The sequence below is a fragment of the Mangifera indica genome, chromosome 2 (genome assembly GCF_011075055.1).
Source record: "Mangifera indica cultivar Alphonso chromosome 2, CATAS_Mindica_2.1, whole genome shotgun sequence".
In the NCBI taxonomy this organism is placed as follows: Eukaryota; Viridiplantae; Streptophyta; class Magnoliopsida; order Sapindales; family Anacardiaceae; genus Mangifera; species Mangifera indica.
The window spans coordinates 5,313,065-5,328,973 of NC_058138.1; the positions used below are offsets into that span (position 1 = coordinate 5,313,065).

General features: G+C 33.4%; 3 protein-coding genes across 11 annotated transcripts; 2 read left to right on the plus strand and 1 right to left on the minus strand.

Annotated features, from left to right (window-relative positions):
- Positions 1-357: 357 nt before the first annotated feature.
- On the plus strand, positions 358-1,154 carry LOC123209125. 2 transcript variants are annotated; one of them, XM_044626910.1, is made up of 2 exons: positions 358-708; positions 1,029-1,154. In XM_044626910.1, exons 1-2 carry the CDS (start codon positions 453-455, stop codon positions 1,058-1,060), a joined length of 288 nt encoding a protein of 95 aa, XP_044482845.1. In that variant the 5' UTR covers positions 358-452; the 3' UTR covers positions 1,061-1,154. The 2 variants fall into 2 exon arrangements, with proteins under 2 accessions (XP_044482845.1, XP_044482846.1); XM_044626911.1 differs by having other exon boundaries at positions 977-1,117.
- Positions 1,155-1,217: 63 nt separating this feature from the next.
- On the plus strand, positions 1,218-3,230 carry LOC123209122. The gene is made up of 2 exons (XM_044626899.1): positions 1,218-2,050; positions 2,156-3,230. Exons 1-2 carry the CDS (start codon positions 1,257-1,259, stop codon positions 2,340-2,342), a joined length of 981 nt encoding a protein of 326 aa, XP_044482834.1. The 5' UTR covers positions 1,218-1,256; the 3' UTR covers positions 2,343-3,230.
- A 1,736-nt stretch (positions 3,231-4,966) lies between these two features.
- LOC123209127 (probable disease resistance protein At4g27220) lies at positions 4,967-15,563 on the minus strand. Of its 8 annotated transcripts, none has more exons than XR_006500965.1 (11): positions 14,452-15,563; positions 13,957-14,281; positions 12,480-13,846; positions 11,769-12,212; positions 10,539-11,225; positions 9,935-10,390; positions 8,789-9,484; positions 7,678-8,467; positions 7,378-7,431; positions 6,007-6,369; positions 4,967-5,895 (listed from the first exon to the last, which is right to left on the minus strand). XR_006500965.1 is itself a non-coding variant. In XM_044626917.1 (10 exons), exons 1-10 carry the CDS (start codon positions 15,082-15,084, stop codon positions 5,874-5,876), a joined length of 4,788 nt encoding a protein of 1,595 aa, XP_044482852.1. In that variant the 5' UTR covers positions 15,085-15,563; the 3' UTR covers positions 4,967-5,873. The 8 variants fall into 8 exon arrangements, 4 of the variants coding, with proteins under 4 accessions (XP_044482852.1, XP_044482851.1, XP_044482854.1 ...); XR_006500964.1 differs by having other exon boundaries at positions 6,007-6,377; XR_006500966.1 differs by having other exon boundaries at positions 5,877-5,895; positions 6,007-6,110.
- Between the last annotated feature and the right edge of the window lie 346 nt (positions 15,564-15,909).

Sequence of the window (15,909 nt, forward strand, 5' to 3'; positions counted from 1 at the left end):
AAACAATGTTCTAATAACGTGAACCGAGTTGGGCCTCGATTCAAAAAAGATGAAAGACTAAAAAGTCTGATACTTAATAATCCTCTAGATAATTTCGTAGGCTAAAATTTCATTTAAGATAATAAAAAATTACTCAATCCAAAAGCATTCTTAGTGTTTAAGAATAATATTTGGACCCACAAGGACTAAAATGCAAAGAATCAAAAGTCTCGTATGCATGGAAATTAAAGAAAATGAATCAAGTAGACTTGACCTAGTCATCCCCCAGACCACAGGTAAAGCACCGAAGCATATACTTACAATGCACCTATATATATAGATTTTTAGAAAAGGCTAGACATTACTGGTCCTTTCTTTGCTCTTTGCTTCTTGAACTCATCTTCTTCAGCGTTAAGTTTTACATCCATATAGAGAACAGCTGTTGAACGAAGAAGGAGGTGGAGATTTCAGCCATGGGAGTTGGAGGAGGAGTTGCAGAGAAGCAATATGTGAAGGCTAAGATTTCAGTGTGGTGGGATATAGAGAATTGTCAGGTCCCAAAAGGGTGTGAGCCTCATGCAATTGCTCAGAATATCAGCTCTGCCGTTGCTAAGTTGAATTACTGTGGACCTTTGTCCATTTCTGCCTATGGTGACACCAATTGGATCCCTCAATCTGTGCAACATGCCCTTTCCAGCACCGGCATCTCCCTCAACCAAGTCCCTCCTGGTACCTCTTTTATCATCATATATAATTACCGTCTTTCAACTTTACTTTTCTTGCTTTTACTGTTACGATTCTTAACTTATGCAGATGGAGTGCAGGTGAGATTAAGATTCTTATAACTCTAGACTCACAAAAAAATTTATTACTTACACTTAATTTTCTGTTTTGATCAGGATGGATTTGGATTAACATTTCTAAATTTGATCTTACCGACTTAGTTTTCCTAGAATTTGCATTTTTTTTTGAGGAATTTTGTTTTTCTGGGTTGAAGATTTTCAGAAAATTCAATGAATATTTATGGGTTGTTTTGTTGAATGAGCAAGGGTTAAAGATGCAAGTGACAAGAAAATTCTAGTGGACATGTTGTTCTGGGCAGTGGACAATCCTGCACCTGCAAATATAATGTTAATTTCTGGAGACAGAGATTTCTCTAATGCTCTCCATCAATTGAGGATGAGAAGATACAACATTCTGCTTTCTGGACAAGTCTTGTGGCTGGAGGCCCTCCATTAACAACTAAACTTGGTAACAAAATTTCTGTCCCTAATGATATGCCTTTTGTTCATGTACAAGTTCCCCAATTAGGAAATCCTAATGAGAAATTTAGTAATAACGCACTAGTTGATATTCTGGAAGATCAGAAACCACTAAATTATCACCACCCTGGTACTAATTATAATCCCAAGAGTTCCCTGATGGGGCCTTGCCCGGATGGATTTGCTCCTTTCAGTGTTGTTCAGAATGGTTGTAGAAATCAATATCCACCACAGCCTTTAGGGCTAAACAATCTCCCTAATCAACCTCCTAGTGCTGTCCAAAAGGGTAGTGGAGTCACCAGATTTGATCCTACTAGCATGAATCCAAAGCCTGCATTATTGAGTCAGTCACAAAATGGACATATACAGCATAGGAAGCTTTCGTTTTCTTCACCAGTGAACTCGATTAACATTCCTAGTAGTGTCATATGGGGGACGTCGGGGTGTCCAAAACCTTCTCATTGTGTCCAAAGCCTCATAGGTTTTGTGTTTCTAACATTGAACTTCTTGAAAATTGAAAAGATAATGCCGACTGAAGGTAATATAATTGATTGCATTCGATATGGGGATCCAAAGCATCGGAGTATTGACATTAAAAAAGCCTTGGAAATTGCGGTTGATCAGCAGATGGTAGTGAAGCAAAAATTTGGAGCTATGAACTTGTATGTTGGTAAGAATGAGAAACTCTGGAAATGTGTGAACCCTATTGCTGGTAATCCTATGCAAATACCGGAAATGACATGGGAAAAAATTAAAAAGTTTCCGGTGTCTCCTGGAGGACAATCTACAATAATGGCTTCTCAATGCAGGTAAATTTCCTTTGTTTGTTTAGTTTAGCCTTACTTAGCTTCTAGGATTTATAATTGGACTGTTTTTTCATTCAGTCTTGTGTGCTTTTGCATTTTTGTTTATAGGTATGAAGCCGGTACTATTTTGAAGAATATGTGCTTGACAGAGCTTACATTAGGTGACATACTCCAGATCTTGAACATGGTAATTACCATAAAGAAATGGATTATTCATAATCAAGCAGGATGGCAGCCGATTATCTTCGCTGTTGCAAAGTGCAGCCATGAATTAGGCACTAAATCTGGTTTATAAAGTTTTGACTAGCTATCCATGGTAAGGGAAAGTGGCCACTTGATAGTTTGAAGGGTATTAAGTGTATATAGATAGATGATTTGTTGCAATAAGGTTACTAAAAAGTCTCCTCATGCCAAGACTCATTCTGTAGATTTACTAGTGATGAAAGTTCTTACACATAATGGATACCATCTAGATTTTCGATTAGAGATGAAGTTTCAATTGAAAATTTGCTTGATGTGTCAAAGAGTATACAATGCCAGGCTCTGAGGTACAAGAAATTGATCATCTGTTGCATCTTCTGGATTCTATCGACACTTGCAAGGATGATCTTGCTGTTTCCAAATTTGGATGGAATATTTCTGCAGAAAAATTTCCTACCTCTCATATAGTTCGTGGTGCCATGAGAACTCTAAATGCAAGGCGTGATTTAAAAGTGGCATCGAAGAAGCAAGAGTTTGGTTAGTTTGCACAGAAGCAGATGACACAAATTACAGAAATTTATGAAAAAAACATCCAAATGCAATTAGATAAACATAGAAAATGTTCTGGTGGAAGCTACTCATTCTCCTATGATCACATCATTTTAAGAAGATATTAAGATGAGCCACGCGAAGGTTGCACAATGCCGTAAAGTTCTTCCTAATAGAATTCCCGGGCATGTGTTGAATCAACAAGTCTTTGTTCTTCTTATTGTCGGGTATTCTCAGAATAACTGGATTTGTAAATTCATCCCTCTGCAGCATCAGTTTAGGTGTTTGCCACTGTATTTGCTATTCTTCTTTGAAAGCTGTATGGTTCTCAGAGCTTTTGAAACCATTAGTCCTTTGGTTATAATCCTTATATTTAAGTCTCCTGTATGCAAACTTTGGTAGAAAAATCAAGTGTTTCTTATTTTTGCCCCCATTTGGATAGTGCTTTCACTTCTGCATTGAAACTTTTCTTTCTGTTAAGTTGCTGCCAGTTTTAAGGTTTTCAAGCTTGGAAAATAGCAAGTTTCATACTGTAAATACCAATATTTTATGGTACTTGCTTGAAAACATTATTGAATTAGTTCAATTATTTAAAATCCAAATAAAATATGTCTGATTTGTATCATATTATTAGGTCGGATTCGAGCTAAATTTGTTTGAGCTTGAAAACAAATTTGGCTCAAACGACCAGAAATGGGCTCGGCTTAAATGCACTCAAGCTTGAATTCGAAAGTTAAATATTTTTGAACTTGAGTTTTAGGGGTGTTCAACTTGCCAAGATTTCGAGTTTGAAAATTTTTTATATGAATCAATTGAAACGACATTGTCTTGATCAATACACATCAAAATGATTTTATTTTTGTCATTTTTTGCTTAAATTGAGCTCGACCCTAAACCCAAACTCGACTTAATTCCTCTTAAGCGAGCTAAGCTCAAACAATTTTGAAACAAGTTAGAGCTCAATTTGATTCAAATTCAACTCTATATATCATCAAGTAAGTGAAAAATTATTTCCGAGGCTACCATTGTTAATGTTGCATTAATTAATATTAACTAGGGGTGGATTACAAACAACTAAAATAAAAACAAAATCACAAACTTGCAGAGGTACTCTCAATTACAACAAACAATACCCTATTTACAAAGACACAGTAAAAAACATAAACCAAATTAAGATTTAACCAAGTTACTAGAATTGTAATATATATGGCCTAAAATTCATCAACAACCTTAATTAAATGAGGAAATCATCATAAAAATCTCCAAATTACCATACTTCATTTTAAAACTAGATGGATTCGTGGATAAAATCTCCAACATGTTAAAGAAACACGAATTTCAAATTTCTAAAACTTAATGAAAAAATCTGATTTCATAATGTTAAAGAAACATATTGTTAGGATCTTTTCTTTCTAAAAATACATAAAATTGTGAAAATGTGTATGCATTAAAATAAATCTACACCAATTGTAAATTATACAAGTTGGTTATGGTCAAAATATGTATATAAACGAGCATTACATGTAGTGGGTGGGAACAATAATGATCATATAGTTCAACTATAAACATAGTCTATATCAATGAGACCAAGTCTGAAAATCTCAAATTCACTATAACTAAATTGATCGATACAACCAAAATTCTCAACAACAAATCATCAAAGCATAAACTAAAATATTAAACCTCAATTAACAAAAAATTACACAGATTTGTAGAAGAACACGAACATCCCACTCATTTATCACATAGACATCCAACTTAAGTGAAAATGGTCAAGCTCCCCTATACATTCAACCAAAGTCCCTTTAATTTGAAAAAGATTGAAATCTCTTCAACCTTTGCTCATCATCTGACATATAAATATGTGATCTATTAAAAGATATTGAAACAAAATTAGTGAAAAACGTTGTATAGAAGGAGCTTGAAGAACATTATAAGATTTGGAAGAATGAAAAATATTTATGTCAATTTAAAATAAAGGAGAAGCTGGCTTATGTATAGTAACTTCATGTCATAAATTGGTGCCACTTGTCTAAATAGATTACAATATACCTGTCTACTTGTGCCAGAAAAATAGGAAGTATAGTGTATTTCAAGTGTAGTGAAAAAAACTAACTTTTTCAAGTGATAGATATTTGTATAAGAATTATGATTACAAAGCGCATGCAATGCACACAAAATAGCCTGTATTCTATAAACATTCATGGTTTGCAGTCAAGAATTTACATCCTAGATCACAGGACTCCAATACGAGAATACGCAGAAACACTTGCAACTCAAATATATATATATATTTTTGATAAGTAAATATATATATATATATATTAAAAACCCGAAAGGGGGCACAAAGACATCCTAAGCTCATCCCACAAGATTGCCAAAAAACACTCCAAGTACAAGACATCACTAGCCCAATGGCTAAAACTCTCACTTAATTGCAAACCAACAACAAACCACTTAAGAACAGAAAGCGTACTTGAGACGACCAACTGAAATTAAAATAACCATGAACCCAGCACATCCAGCCATGGCAGGACGCCAAAGACAGCAAGAAGAACCCAGCCAACAGTATGAAGCGTCAACCGGCACACACCTGATACAGCATGCAGCATCCCAGGAACCAGGAGCAAGGACAGAAATGGACCAATGTGCAACCATTTCACTAAGAAGCAACTTACTGGAACCGCGCAAAAACACTGCTGGAACGCTCCAGGAGAGACAAGTAAAGATGCTGGGAGAGAAAGGATTAAGAAAGCAGCAACCATCAAACGTAGGAAGGTGCCAGCAGAACCGGCAGCCAAGAACTCAAATTCGGCAGCAGTAAGGCAGCAGAAGCCCCAACAAACCCAATGAACCCCGATGCAGGGGAGAAACAGGGGAGAGGGATGCAGGAATCAGCAACTCCACAGAAGGAGAAAGGCAAGAGAACAGGAGAGGATTTCAGCACCAAAGCAGCTGCAGAGAGCCAACCCAAGCCAAAACAGACCAGCAGCAGAACGGTGCCTCCACAGGACCCAAGAACTCACGGGAAGAAGCTAGGCCGATGCAAAGGAGAACCACAGAGAGCCAGAGACCTCTAGGGAATTAGAGAGAAAAGGCTGAAAACACACCAGAAGATGGAAACAGGCAGGAAACATGGATTTGAGACTAGAAACTTCAGAATCAAACGTGGAAGTGAATATACTTTGAGAATTAGCAAGACAGTTTACGCGATAAATATGGCTCCATAGTTGTGACTGAGTCCAGCCGGTTTACAAGCTACATCAACAATGTAATCTGCAACACATTTCAGCGTTCTCTTCTTAACAGACACCTGTGGAAAGATATATCCAAGTCAAAGAAAAGATTGCTACAAAAAGCATATTTCCCACATCAGTGATTAAGGTGCAGAGATAACGAACGGATAGAATATTGGGAACAGAGAAATTATCAAAAGCAACACCTTCGAATATCCACATAAAGTGATACCAATGTGTAACATCATAGGGGAATTCCGCATTGACAAAACACGAGAGATATTGCTTGTCTATGAACATCCCACGTCACATGAATCCTTTTGGGTTGCAAAAACTCTGCTTTTCTAATTCATACAGTAGTCAATTACGGTTGTTAATGAATCTTTAAAATTTAATGATATATAAAGGGTTAAAGGATTTAACCACCACTACAACTGAATGCAACAAAAAAGACCAAACCCGGACCCAGTAAAAAAAATTTGAACACGTGTACATTGTAATTGAATGCATAAGACCACTGCCTAGAATGCATTGCCATTATGAAGAACAACCATATGAGAAAAAGGCTTTAAAAGGAAAAAGGCTTTAACTCAGAGAAATTCTTAACACTATGGCTCAAGCCATGACTGCTCATTTTGGGCTCGATTGAGCTAAGTTGACATTTGAGCTCAAGTCAGCCTGGCTCAAATCAAACTCTTATCATGTAATTGTTATGACGGTTTGAAATTGATGGTAAAATGAAGCTACTAAGCTAGATACCAGAGCAAACTTGACATGAGTCATTGCCATTAGATAAAGGTGTTCAAAACTGGTTAACCAAATCACTTTATGATTTGGAGAAAATCATAAACTGAAATCGAGCTGAAAATATCAATTAATCAAACCGAATTTTCAATTAATCGGTTTTGAATCTTATTTTCATTATTATTTTTTCAATATTTTTAAATAGGTTCAATATTTTATTAATTTTTAATTTAATTTTTTTAAAACCGGCTTCATTTGGTTAACCTTTTATAAAAAATTGATAAACCGGATTTTTGTATTTTTTTTAATTGGTACCTAAACTAGTTTTTCAAATAACCTTTTTTTGTATCGATTTTTTATTTAAAAATCAATTCGATTTAGTTACATAATTTTTTTAAACACCCTTTCCATTAGACCCCTAACTCTACCAAAACTTATATGATTAGCTAATGTCACTATAGTCCATTGAATTATTAATCAATATTATATTTAACCTTCCAATATCTTAAAATATAATACCCAAAATCTATTTAGTCAATTGACTTCTTATGAATTATGTTTAAAAAGACAATGTAAACTCATCTAATACTACACACTTACCATGTGACTTTGCAGTTTGCTACTATGGCAATCTTTCCCATAACCTTGCACAATCTGTAATTATAGAGAACAATGCATTAATGGTAAAAACAAAAATTGTGGAAAATTATATTAGAAGATGAAGAATTATGTCAATAAACACCTCACTACTACTTGAAATCACTTGAAATTACTATAGCTTCTCACTTTAAGGATTTTGATTCAATAGTAAAGACCATACAAGATTGATTATTGTTAATTCAATTAAGGAGAATGGAGAAGTCTAATAAAAAATATATTGTTAAATAAATGAATACGTACCATTTTGTAATTGTTGTATAACTGAATTTCGGTCACTTGAACAATCTTTCCCGTTCAAACTTAGTAACCTTGACATGCTTAAGCCTCCTCTAGAGAAAGTTTTCATTTTAGAGCATCTACACACATCTAAGTCTTTCAAGAATGGGAATTTTAATGTGTAATTCCCAGCGTAGAAGTGTGTGAGACTTTCTATACCATCTAAGGACAAGTAATTCAATTTCTTAAAAACAATTTCATCATTCTCTATATCTCCCTCAGTCGCTAATACTTCTACCATCATTTCACATTCTTGTATTGACAAACTTTCAAGACACACTAGACTTTTGGCTGTTGAGGATGCCATTAAGTTTTGCATTTTATTACAATAGTATACCGTCAAAGTCCTTAGATTTTCAAAAGATTGTGAAGGCAGTAGCAAAGTAGTCAAATTGTGACAATACTTGACATCCAAAGAATGAAGATTTTGAAGAACTGAATTTAGTTGGGAGTCTTGCTTTGAAATGCACTTTAAATTAAAAAGCCCCCACAATTCTAATTGTTTTAGGTTTGTGATTACTCCAATGTCCTCTTCACCTTCTCCAAACGAGAATAGTTCTTCGTATGAACTCACTTTCACTATGAGGTTTTCAAGTCTGACAAATTTCTGAAGGATTTGAATTGGAATATATGTATATTCATCCATAATCAAATTAAGAGTTTCTACTAAGCAAAAGTTCTCCTGAAAGTCTCCTTGCCAAATCGCCATGATATCCCTTCCATTTAAATTCAATGTCCTTATATTGAAGCTAACCTAAAGAAAAAACATGTGTCAATCAATTTAAAATTAATTTTATCTTAAAAACATGCAAAAAAATTTAATTATTTTCAATAGGAACCAAGGAGAAAAAAAATATAATGAATTGATAGTCAATTGTATCCTAGTAAAGGGGCGTGAAAATGTGTAGTGACCACTAGTTAAATAATAATGTTCAGTATATGCACAAACTAATATTTTTTTTATGTGGAATCAAGGTCAACATTTTTAAAACAAATTTATTATAATTAACACCCAAAATATATTATTATTAAAAAATTGTAGAAATCTACTTAAGCTAATTAATTTAATGCATACCTTTTCTTTGTGTGCTTGTTGTATAGTTGAATTCAAGTCATTCCCTTCATTTTCTATCTCCTCTCTCTCATAATTGATTTTGTGTAACGTTGGTGTGCTTAACATTCCTTGACAAAAAGACTTCATATTGTAGCATTCTTCTATAATTAACTCTTCCATAGATGGGAAATTGAGAGAGTAATTCCCAGAGCAAAAGAATGAGAGGCCATATAAATATTTAAGTGACAATTTTTTCAAATTGTTAAAAGCAACTTGTTCACTACTCGACATTGCATCTCCCTCGTTTTCTAATATTTCAATCAACATTTCACAATTTGATATTCTCAATTCTCTTAATTGCACCAAACTTCTAGCCATTGAAGGTGTTGTTAAGTTAACCAACCCATGGCAACCTTCTACCTTAAGAACTTTAAGATTTTGGAAAGAAGGTGTAGATGATAGTAGTGGACTCAACAACTTTTCACATTGAGATACATCTAGAACTTCAAGACTTTGAAGATCCAATTGCCTCTTAATTTCTCTGTAATTACAGCAAATTAGTTTAAGCTCTTTCAAATTGTGAAATCTTTGAAAACGTCCAAGTGGAATATATGCTGACTCATCTATAGAGCTGATATAAAGAGATTTAGATTGCTTTTGCCAAGTAATTTCTGCTGAACCATTCCGTAATTCAAATACCTCCAAATGAGAGTTGATCTACAAATTCATCAAAACCAAATTCAGTTAGTATTTAATATTCTTAAAAGAAAACTTCAATCCAGTTACACTAATTTTGAATTTATCATCCTTTTTAGTATGCATGCAAGTTGCACATTTTTCTAAAAGTAAAAATCAAAATTTATTGTTGATTTCTATAACCTGTTTAGTATGCAGTCAAGTTGCAAATTTTTTTTGAGTAAAAACAAAATTTTATTGTTGATTTCTAAAATTATAATGGATAATATATTTTAAAAAATAGGACTTAAATGACTCTAATTGATATAATCCTAAAGAGAAAATTTTCAAATCAAATAACCATGAATTTTTCTAAACTTCAGTTCCAAAGGAAAGTCAAAGAAGATAAGAATTCTACAATTAAAGTTTTGAATAAAGTGTTAAAACATATCGACAGAAAATATTAATTCTTTTGCAAGAAGATATTCATACCTTATTGTCCAAGGAAATAGCTTTTAGATATAAACTATCAATTTCACTCTCCTCAATGCTGCTTTTGAAGCTCAGACATTTGTCACAATTTCTCACCACCAACTCCTTCAACTTTGGCAATTCTAAAGTATGTATTTCAGGATAGAACGTTGTAAGATTTGGTAGATTCTTAAGCTTCAATATGGTTACATTCGGAAAGACAAAATTGACCACAGCATTTGCTCCTTCTTCTTTTGCAACAATCTCTTCTAAAGCCATACAATCCCTTATCTTTAGTTGTTGGAGTTGGTGGAGAGTTCTGGCAATGGTAGGTGGAAATGCGTATTTTATATTTCCACAATTCCAAAGGATCAAGTGTGTCAAATTTTGATAGAAGGAAATTGGATGTTGGTCGTAGCAAATTTCTATAGAATTATCATTGGAGCAAATTTTGATAGAAGGATCAATTGAGATTTCCTGCATTAATTGTTTCAATTAGAAGTTGATAATTGTTTCAATATAAAGTAATTAAAATTTGCATAAATTCTTTGTCACTTTTTCTAAACTAACTAAACTTGCATAAATAAGTAATTATAGAAAACAAATTAATTGATTGCATACATACCTCGTCTTTATTTTTGCACAATCCACGTACGATTTTATTAAGATCATTCCCCTCATTCCCTATTTCCTTGTAATTGACACTGTGCAACTTTGGAGTGTTTAACATTGCTCGAGAAAAAGTCTTCAAATTAGGACATTCTTCTATAATTAATTCTTCTAGTGATGAAAAATTAAAAGAGTAATTCCCAAAGCAAAAACATTCGAGACTCTCTAACTTTGTAAGTGACAACAACTTCAAATTGTCAAAAACAATTTCGCTACCTGTTGTTGTATCTCCCTCATTCTCTATTATTTCAAGCAGCATTTCACAACTAGATATTATCAATTCTCTTAACTGCATCAAACTTCTAGCTATTGAAGGCGTTGTTAAGGTAAGTAATGCATTTGCACAGAAGACGTCGAGAACTTTAAGATTCTGTAAGGAAGCTGAAGATGGCACTAGACTCATCAGTTTCGTACAATGCCATACACGTAGACCTTCAAGATTTGGAAGATTAGATACACTCTTAATTTCTTTGTATTCACACACATATAGTTCAAGCTTTTTCACACTTTGAAATCTTTGGAGGAGTCCAAGTGGAATATATGCTGAGTTATCGTTCCAGATTGTAAGAGATTTATCTGGACCCTGCCAAGTAATGTCTCTCGCACCATTCGTCAATTCAAAATCCTCCAAATTATGGTTGATCTACATATTCATAAAAAAAAAAAAAAGTTTAATTAAAGACTTATTCGTTATTACATACTTTTTATTTTTTTGGAAAATCTTTATTTTTTCCTGTTTCCTCTTACTTCAGTCGTATATAAGATCAATAATAATGAAAAATCAGTCAACTCATTAAGCTTTCCAATAATAAGACAGACCATGCACCTATTAAATAATAAATATATTTCTAATAAAAAATAAAATTATTTTTTTGGCTTTTACAATTTAGCATTACTTCAACAAAAAAATAAAATAAAAAAATAAAAGAGATGCTATAAATCACATAATGCAATTAAAATGTGCGACTCATATTAGATAGTGTAATGCAATTAAAATGTGTGACTCATATTAGATAGTGTCTATAGACAATTTTTTTCAAAATTGCAATAATATTTTGCTCCTGTCTATTCCCGTAACGAAATTGTCCAAATTCAATTGATCATTCAATTTTTTTTTTTTTTACAGATTTCGGTTCAAGCAAAAATAGACATTAAGAATCACATATTTAAAACAAGAGATTCGTACCTTATTCTCTGATATTGGAAGTGCACCCTTCTTGTTATCATCTTGCAAGCCCAAATATCTTGAAGTCAAATTTTTACAATATTTTATATGCAACCTTTTGAACATCGAGAATTCTGAAGCATGTATTCCTGGATATAAAATTGTAAGTTTTGGTAGATTTATGAGCACCAATTCGGTTACCTGAGGAAAGATAGAATTAACAACAACTTCTGCTCCTTCTTCTTCTTCAACAATTTTCTCTAAAACCTCACAAGCTTTTATCTCTAGGCTTTGAAGTTTTCTGAGGGTTTTGGCTATAGAAAATGGAAACACATATGTCATCTTTCCACATTTTTCCAACTTCAATCGTTTCAAATTTTGAGAGAAAGTTGAAATTTGGCTGTCCCAAATCCTTCCCAAACTAATATTGTACAATACCAACGTTCTAAATTTGGTAAAATTAACCTGCAACCAAAATTAATTGTGGTTTTAATATATATGAACTTATATGAGAAGAAATTTAAAAAGAAATAATTTAATAAAATCAATTTGACAGAAATTGCATTGTACGGAGATTCAAGTGGACTTGGTAGTGAAATTGAATTAAAAATTTAAATCACTAGAAAAAAAAAGAAGAAAATAATAATACAATATCACAACTATATGTGAATAAATGTAAATAAGTATAAAAGAAAACAAGAATATATAATAGAGAAATACAAGAAATCAAACCTTTTCATTAAATAAAGGCGTGATTTCACTGGACTGCAAATCCAAATTTGAATCCTCAACATAGTTCTTATCTTCTGAAACTTCAGCCAACCCTAAGACTTCAACATTCTTGAATATATTAAATTCTTCTAGTAACTTGATAGAATTAATTGTAACTTCCAACATCCTCTCTTCTTCGGCATATTCTGGAAATAAGCTCCTTCTAGGCTCCCAATAATTTCCTATTGATATTTTGTACCTTGTAGGCTCTTTGGCAAATAAGCTTTCATGTAGCACCATGTTACCTCTGACATCCAATTCTACACTCGTGAGATTAGACAAGAGTTTTAATTCCATGAGTACTTCAACCTTCCATTCAATAGGGCATCCCTCTATATGAAATTCTTCCAATTGCAATAATTTTAATATCACATTTGGCACAATAACATGCAACTGTATACAATAGCTTAAATCTAATAACCTCAATTCAGTCAACTGACCTATTTCTATAGGCAACTCCTTAATAACTGAATATTTCAAGCTAAGGACTTTCAGTTTCTTTAACTCCCCGATAATAGCAACATCTTCAATTCTGCTGAAATCTAAACATAGTGTTTGAAGTTTTTTCAAATCACAAATGGATGGCACCAATGACGATTGGTGCAATCCAGCTAAATTTAAAACTTTGAGGTTTGGCATCACTTTGAAGAAGTCATTTGGGAAATTGAAATGAGAGTTTGGCATATAGAAATATTCAAGAGCTAGACAATCCAAATCATCAGGCCAAAGTTGATCAATAATATTACTATAACCAGGGAGGGAGATTCTTGTGGATTTCCTGAGTTTATCTCTATTCTTCCAATGTCGTTCAATGTCATTTTTTGTTGTAAATACATGATGATCAACATATGCTATTATGATAGCAACATCACGGATAACATCATGCATAGCAAAATATTTGCTTGTAACCTCGCCAAGTAACAAATTAGCATCTTTGAGATCACGGACCAATTTATCCAGTCGATCACGTGCATCTTCCATTGTCAAGTTAACTCCTTTAAGTATATCAAGACACACAACATGTATGAACAAGTCTGAAATGGAAGCATTATTTTTCATTAGACTACAAATTAAAAATGTTTTCTTAAGTTCATCATTTCTTAAATACTCGTAACTTAAGGCTATTTTCATGTATTCCTTTTCTAGGAATCCTTCAAACTTGGATGGCAAAGGAGCTTTCAATTCTTTTAAGGCTACTTTCCACTCAGATGGATGAGTCTTGGTTCTTAATGCTTTAGCTATAGCACAAATAACGACAGGCAACCCTTTGCATTGCTTGCATACATCATTTGCTAGAGAATTCAGTTCACTTATTTGAATAACGTCACCTGTAATGAGAGCTAGGATTATACTAATTGCATTTTGTATTTACATGCATTCTTGGGTTTTAAGGAAACTTAAGAAAACATACAAGTGAAAATTCTGTAAGATAAATTACCTGTCATCTTGGCAAATAGGTCCCAAGCTTCTTTTTCTGCTAAAATGCCCATGTTGAAATTACGCATAGAACCCATCTTCTCCAATACATGTAAGTCTCTTGTTGTGAACATTAGTTTACATCCTCCACGATCCGCTTTAGAAGGAATACCGATAGTCTTGAGATCAACATCTTCCCAAATATTGTCTAAAATTAGAAGGATCTTCTTACCGCTCCTCAATCTCTGATATAACTTATTTGCTCTTTCAGTCTCGTTAGCACATTTTACGCCTAACGTGTCTGAAATTTCTGTTTGAACTCTTTTTATATCCAAATTTTGTGTTACCTATAAGACAAGAATAAGATGGCCAGTTTAAGAATAACAAACAGAGAAAAATAATTCTGTTTTATAGCTATTTTATTTTCTTTCATTTGTCTATTAGTAATTTTACTCAAATAATAGCAATCATATAAATAATTATCACTCGGTATAATCATAAGAAAGTTCATACATACCTCAACAAAAACAATGTCCTCAAATAATTTCTTCGCTTCCCCACCAACTTTCTGCACAAGAGTGGTCTTCCCAATACCGCCCATCCCATAAACACCAATCGTGTACACATTCTCATCATTTAATGCATCCCATACATTCTTCATAATGGAGGTTCTTGATTCGAGTACCAAATAATCTTCACTAGTTACAAGCCGGATATCTTCTGGAATAGTAGCAAAGGAAATTCCACCGAATTTCTCTTTTTGCTGGAGGAGTGGATCAATATCATCGCGGATTAATTTGAAAGCTTTCTTGCTTTGTTTGTAGTTGGACCACAATCCGTTAAAACATCGAGGGTTGTTTGCTTTCTTTTGAATCAACTGCTCTGCTTCTGTAATTGTCTTCTCCACATCCTTCAGCCAACCTTTAACACTCGGTGTGATCTCTTCCACATTTCTTTCAGCAACAGTAACCTTATGCTGAACTTCGTTTCTTGTGTTCGTCATCTCCTCAACTTTCTTTTCCAGCTTTTTGAAATTGGTACTGTAGTTGTACAAGTACTTGAATTGACGCCAAATTGGAACAGCCAACCACTTGCCTACTTCAAGGACAGGACTCAACACACCCCCAATACTTCCGGCACAATCAACCATTTTTAAAAAGTTTTTTTTTTTTTTTTTCAAGTTTGAAAAACAGATGAGAAGTACAGCAAATGAAAAAAAATCACAGAACAAGAGTAAACACAATTGTCGAAATTAATAGTAAACGAGAAATAACCGAATGCAAAGATTTTTTTTTTTCTTTTTAAGAAATGAGAAATATTGAAACGGATTTTTTTTTTTTCAAAAATAAAGAGAACCAGAAATAGGCAAAAATATAATTTGAAATAAAGAAAGTAAAAAAGCGAGAGTAGCAGGGCAAGTAAGGTACAAACTGAAGAAATCTGAAGGATATGGGTTCAGAGAGGTTTGTAAGAGAAGGAATTTTTGAGTGGTTTCTGAATGATTGAGAGAAGAAAACCGAAGATGAAGAGAGATTTCCGTGAAAAAGAATCAATTGGTTATGATTTGTTATCAACTCAAAGTTTCACAAAATTTAATTGATTTGACTATGGAAACTTACCACCGTGTGAACACAATATATGTTAAAGAACAAGACCACACTATTTGATAAATTAATACGACAAAAAAGCAAACACATCTCTCAAAGCAGCACCCACATGACAGTGACTGTACTCTTAAAATTAATAGCAGGCAACTTGCATTTACATTATTTCAATGTACAGACCTTCAGGACAATTATTGCAGACACAGAGGACACTAAGAGCCCATGAACACATGGCTCGTACAAGATATTTCACAAGACTAAACTAAAGTTAAGCACACGGCATTGTTGTCCTGACCAAAGGCAAAAGGTGGTACAAAGATTCTTTGACTCTCTTCTTATTTGTAATTTCCTCGATTTTCCCTTTAGGTAAT

Excerpts from the sequence above, each read along its gene's own strand:
- LOC123209125 (XM_044626910.1), top strand. The coding sequence starts at position 453 with ATGGGAGTTGGAGGAGGAGTTGCAGAGAAGCAATATGTGAAGGCTAAG. Across the intron at positions 709-1,028 it reads CCTCAACCAAGTCCCTCCTG|GGTTAAAGATGCAAGTGACA; the intron begins GTACCTCTTTTA and ends TGAATGAGCAAG.
- LOC123209122 (XM_044626899.1), top strand. The coding sequence starts at position 1,257 with ATGCCTTTTGTTCATGTACAAGTTCCCCAATTAGGAAATCCTAATGAG. Across the intron at positions 2,051-2,155 it reads ATAATGGCTTCTCAATGCAG|GTATGAAGCCGGTACTATTT; the intron begins GTAAATTTCCTT and ends TTTTGTTTATAG.
- LOC123209127 (XM_044626916.1), bottom strand. The coding sequence starts at position 15,084 with ATGGTTGATTGTGCCGGAAGTATTGGGGGTGTGTTGAGTCCTGTCCTT. Across the intron at positions 13,847-13,956 it reads CCTATTTGCCAAGATGACAG|GTGACGTTATTCAAATAAGT; the intron begins GTAATTTATCTT and ends CTCTCATTACAG. Across the intron at positions 8,468-8,788 it reads AACAAGCACACAAAGAAAAG|GTTAGCTTCAATATAAGGAC; the intron begins GTATGCATTAAA and ends TTTTTTCTTTAG.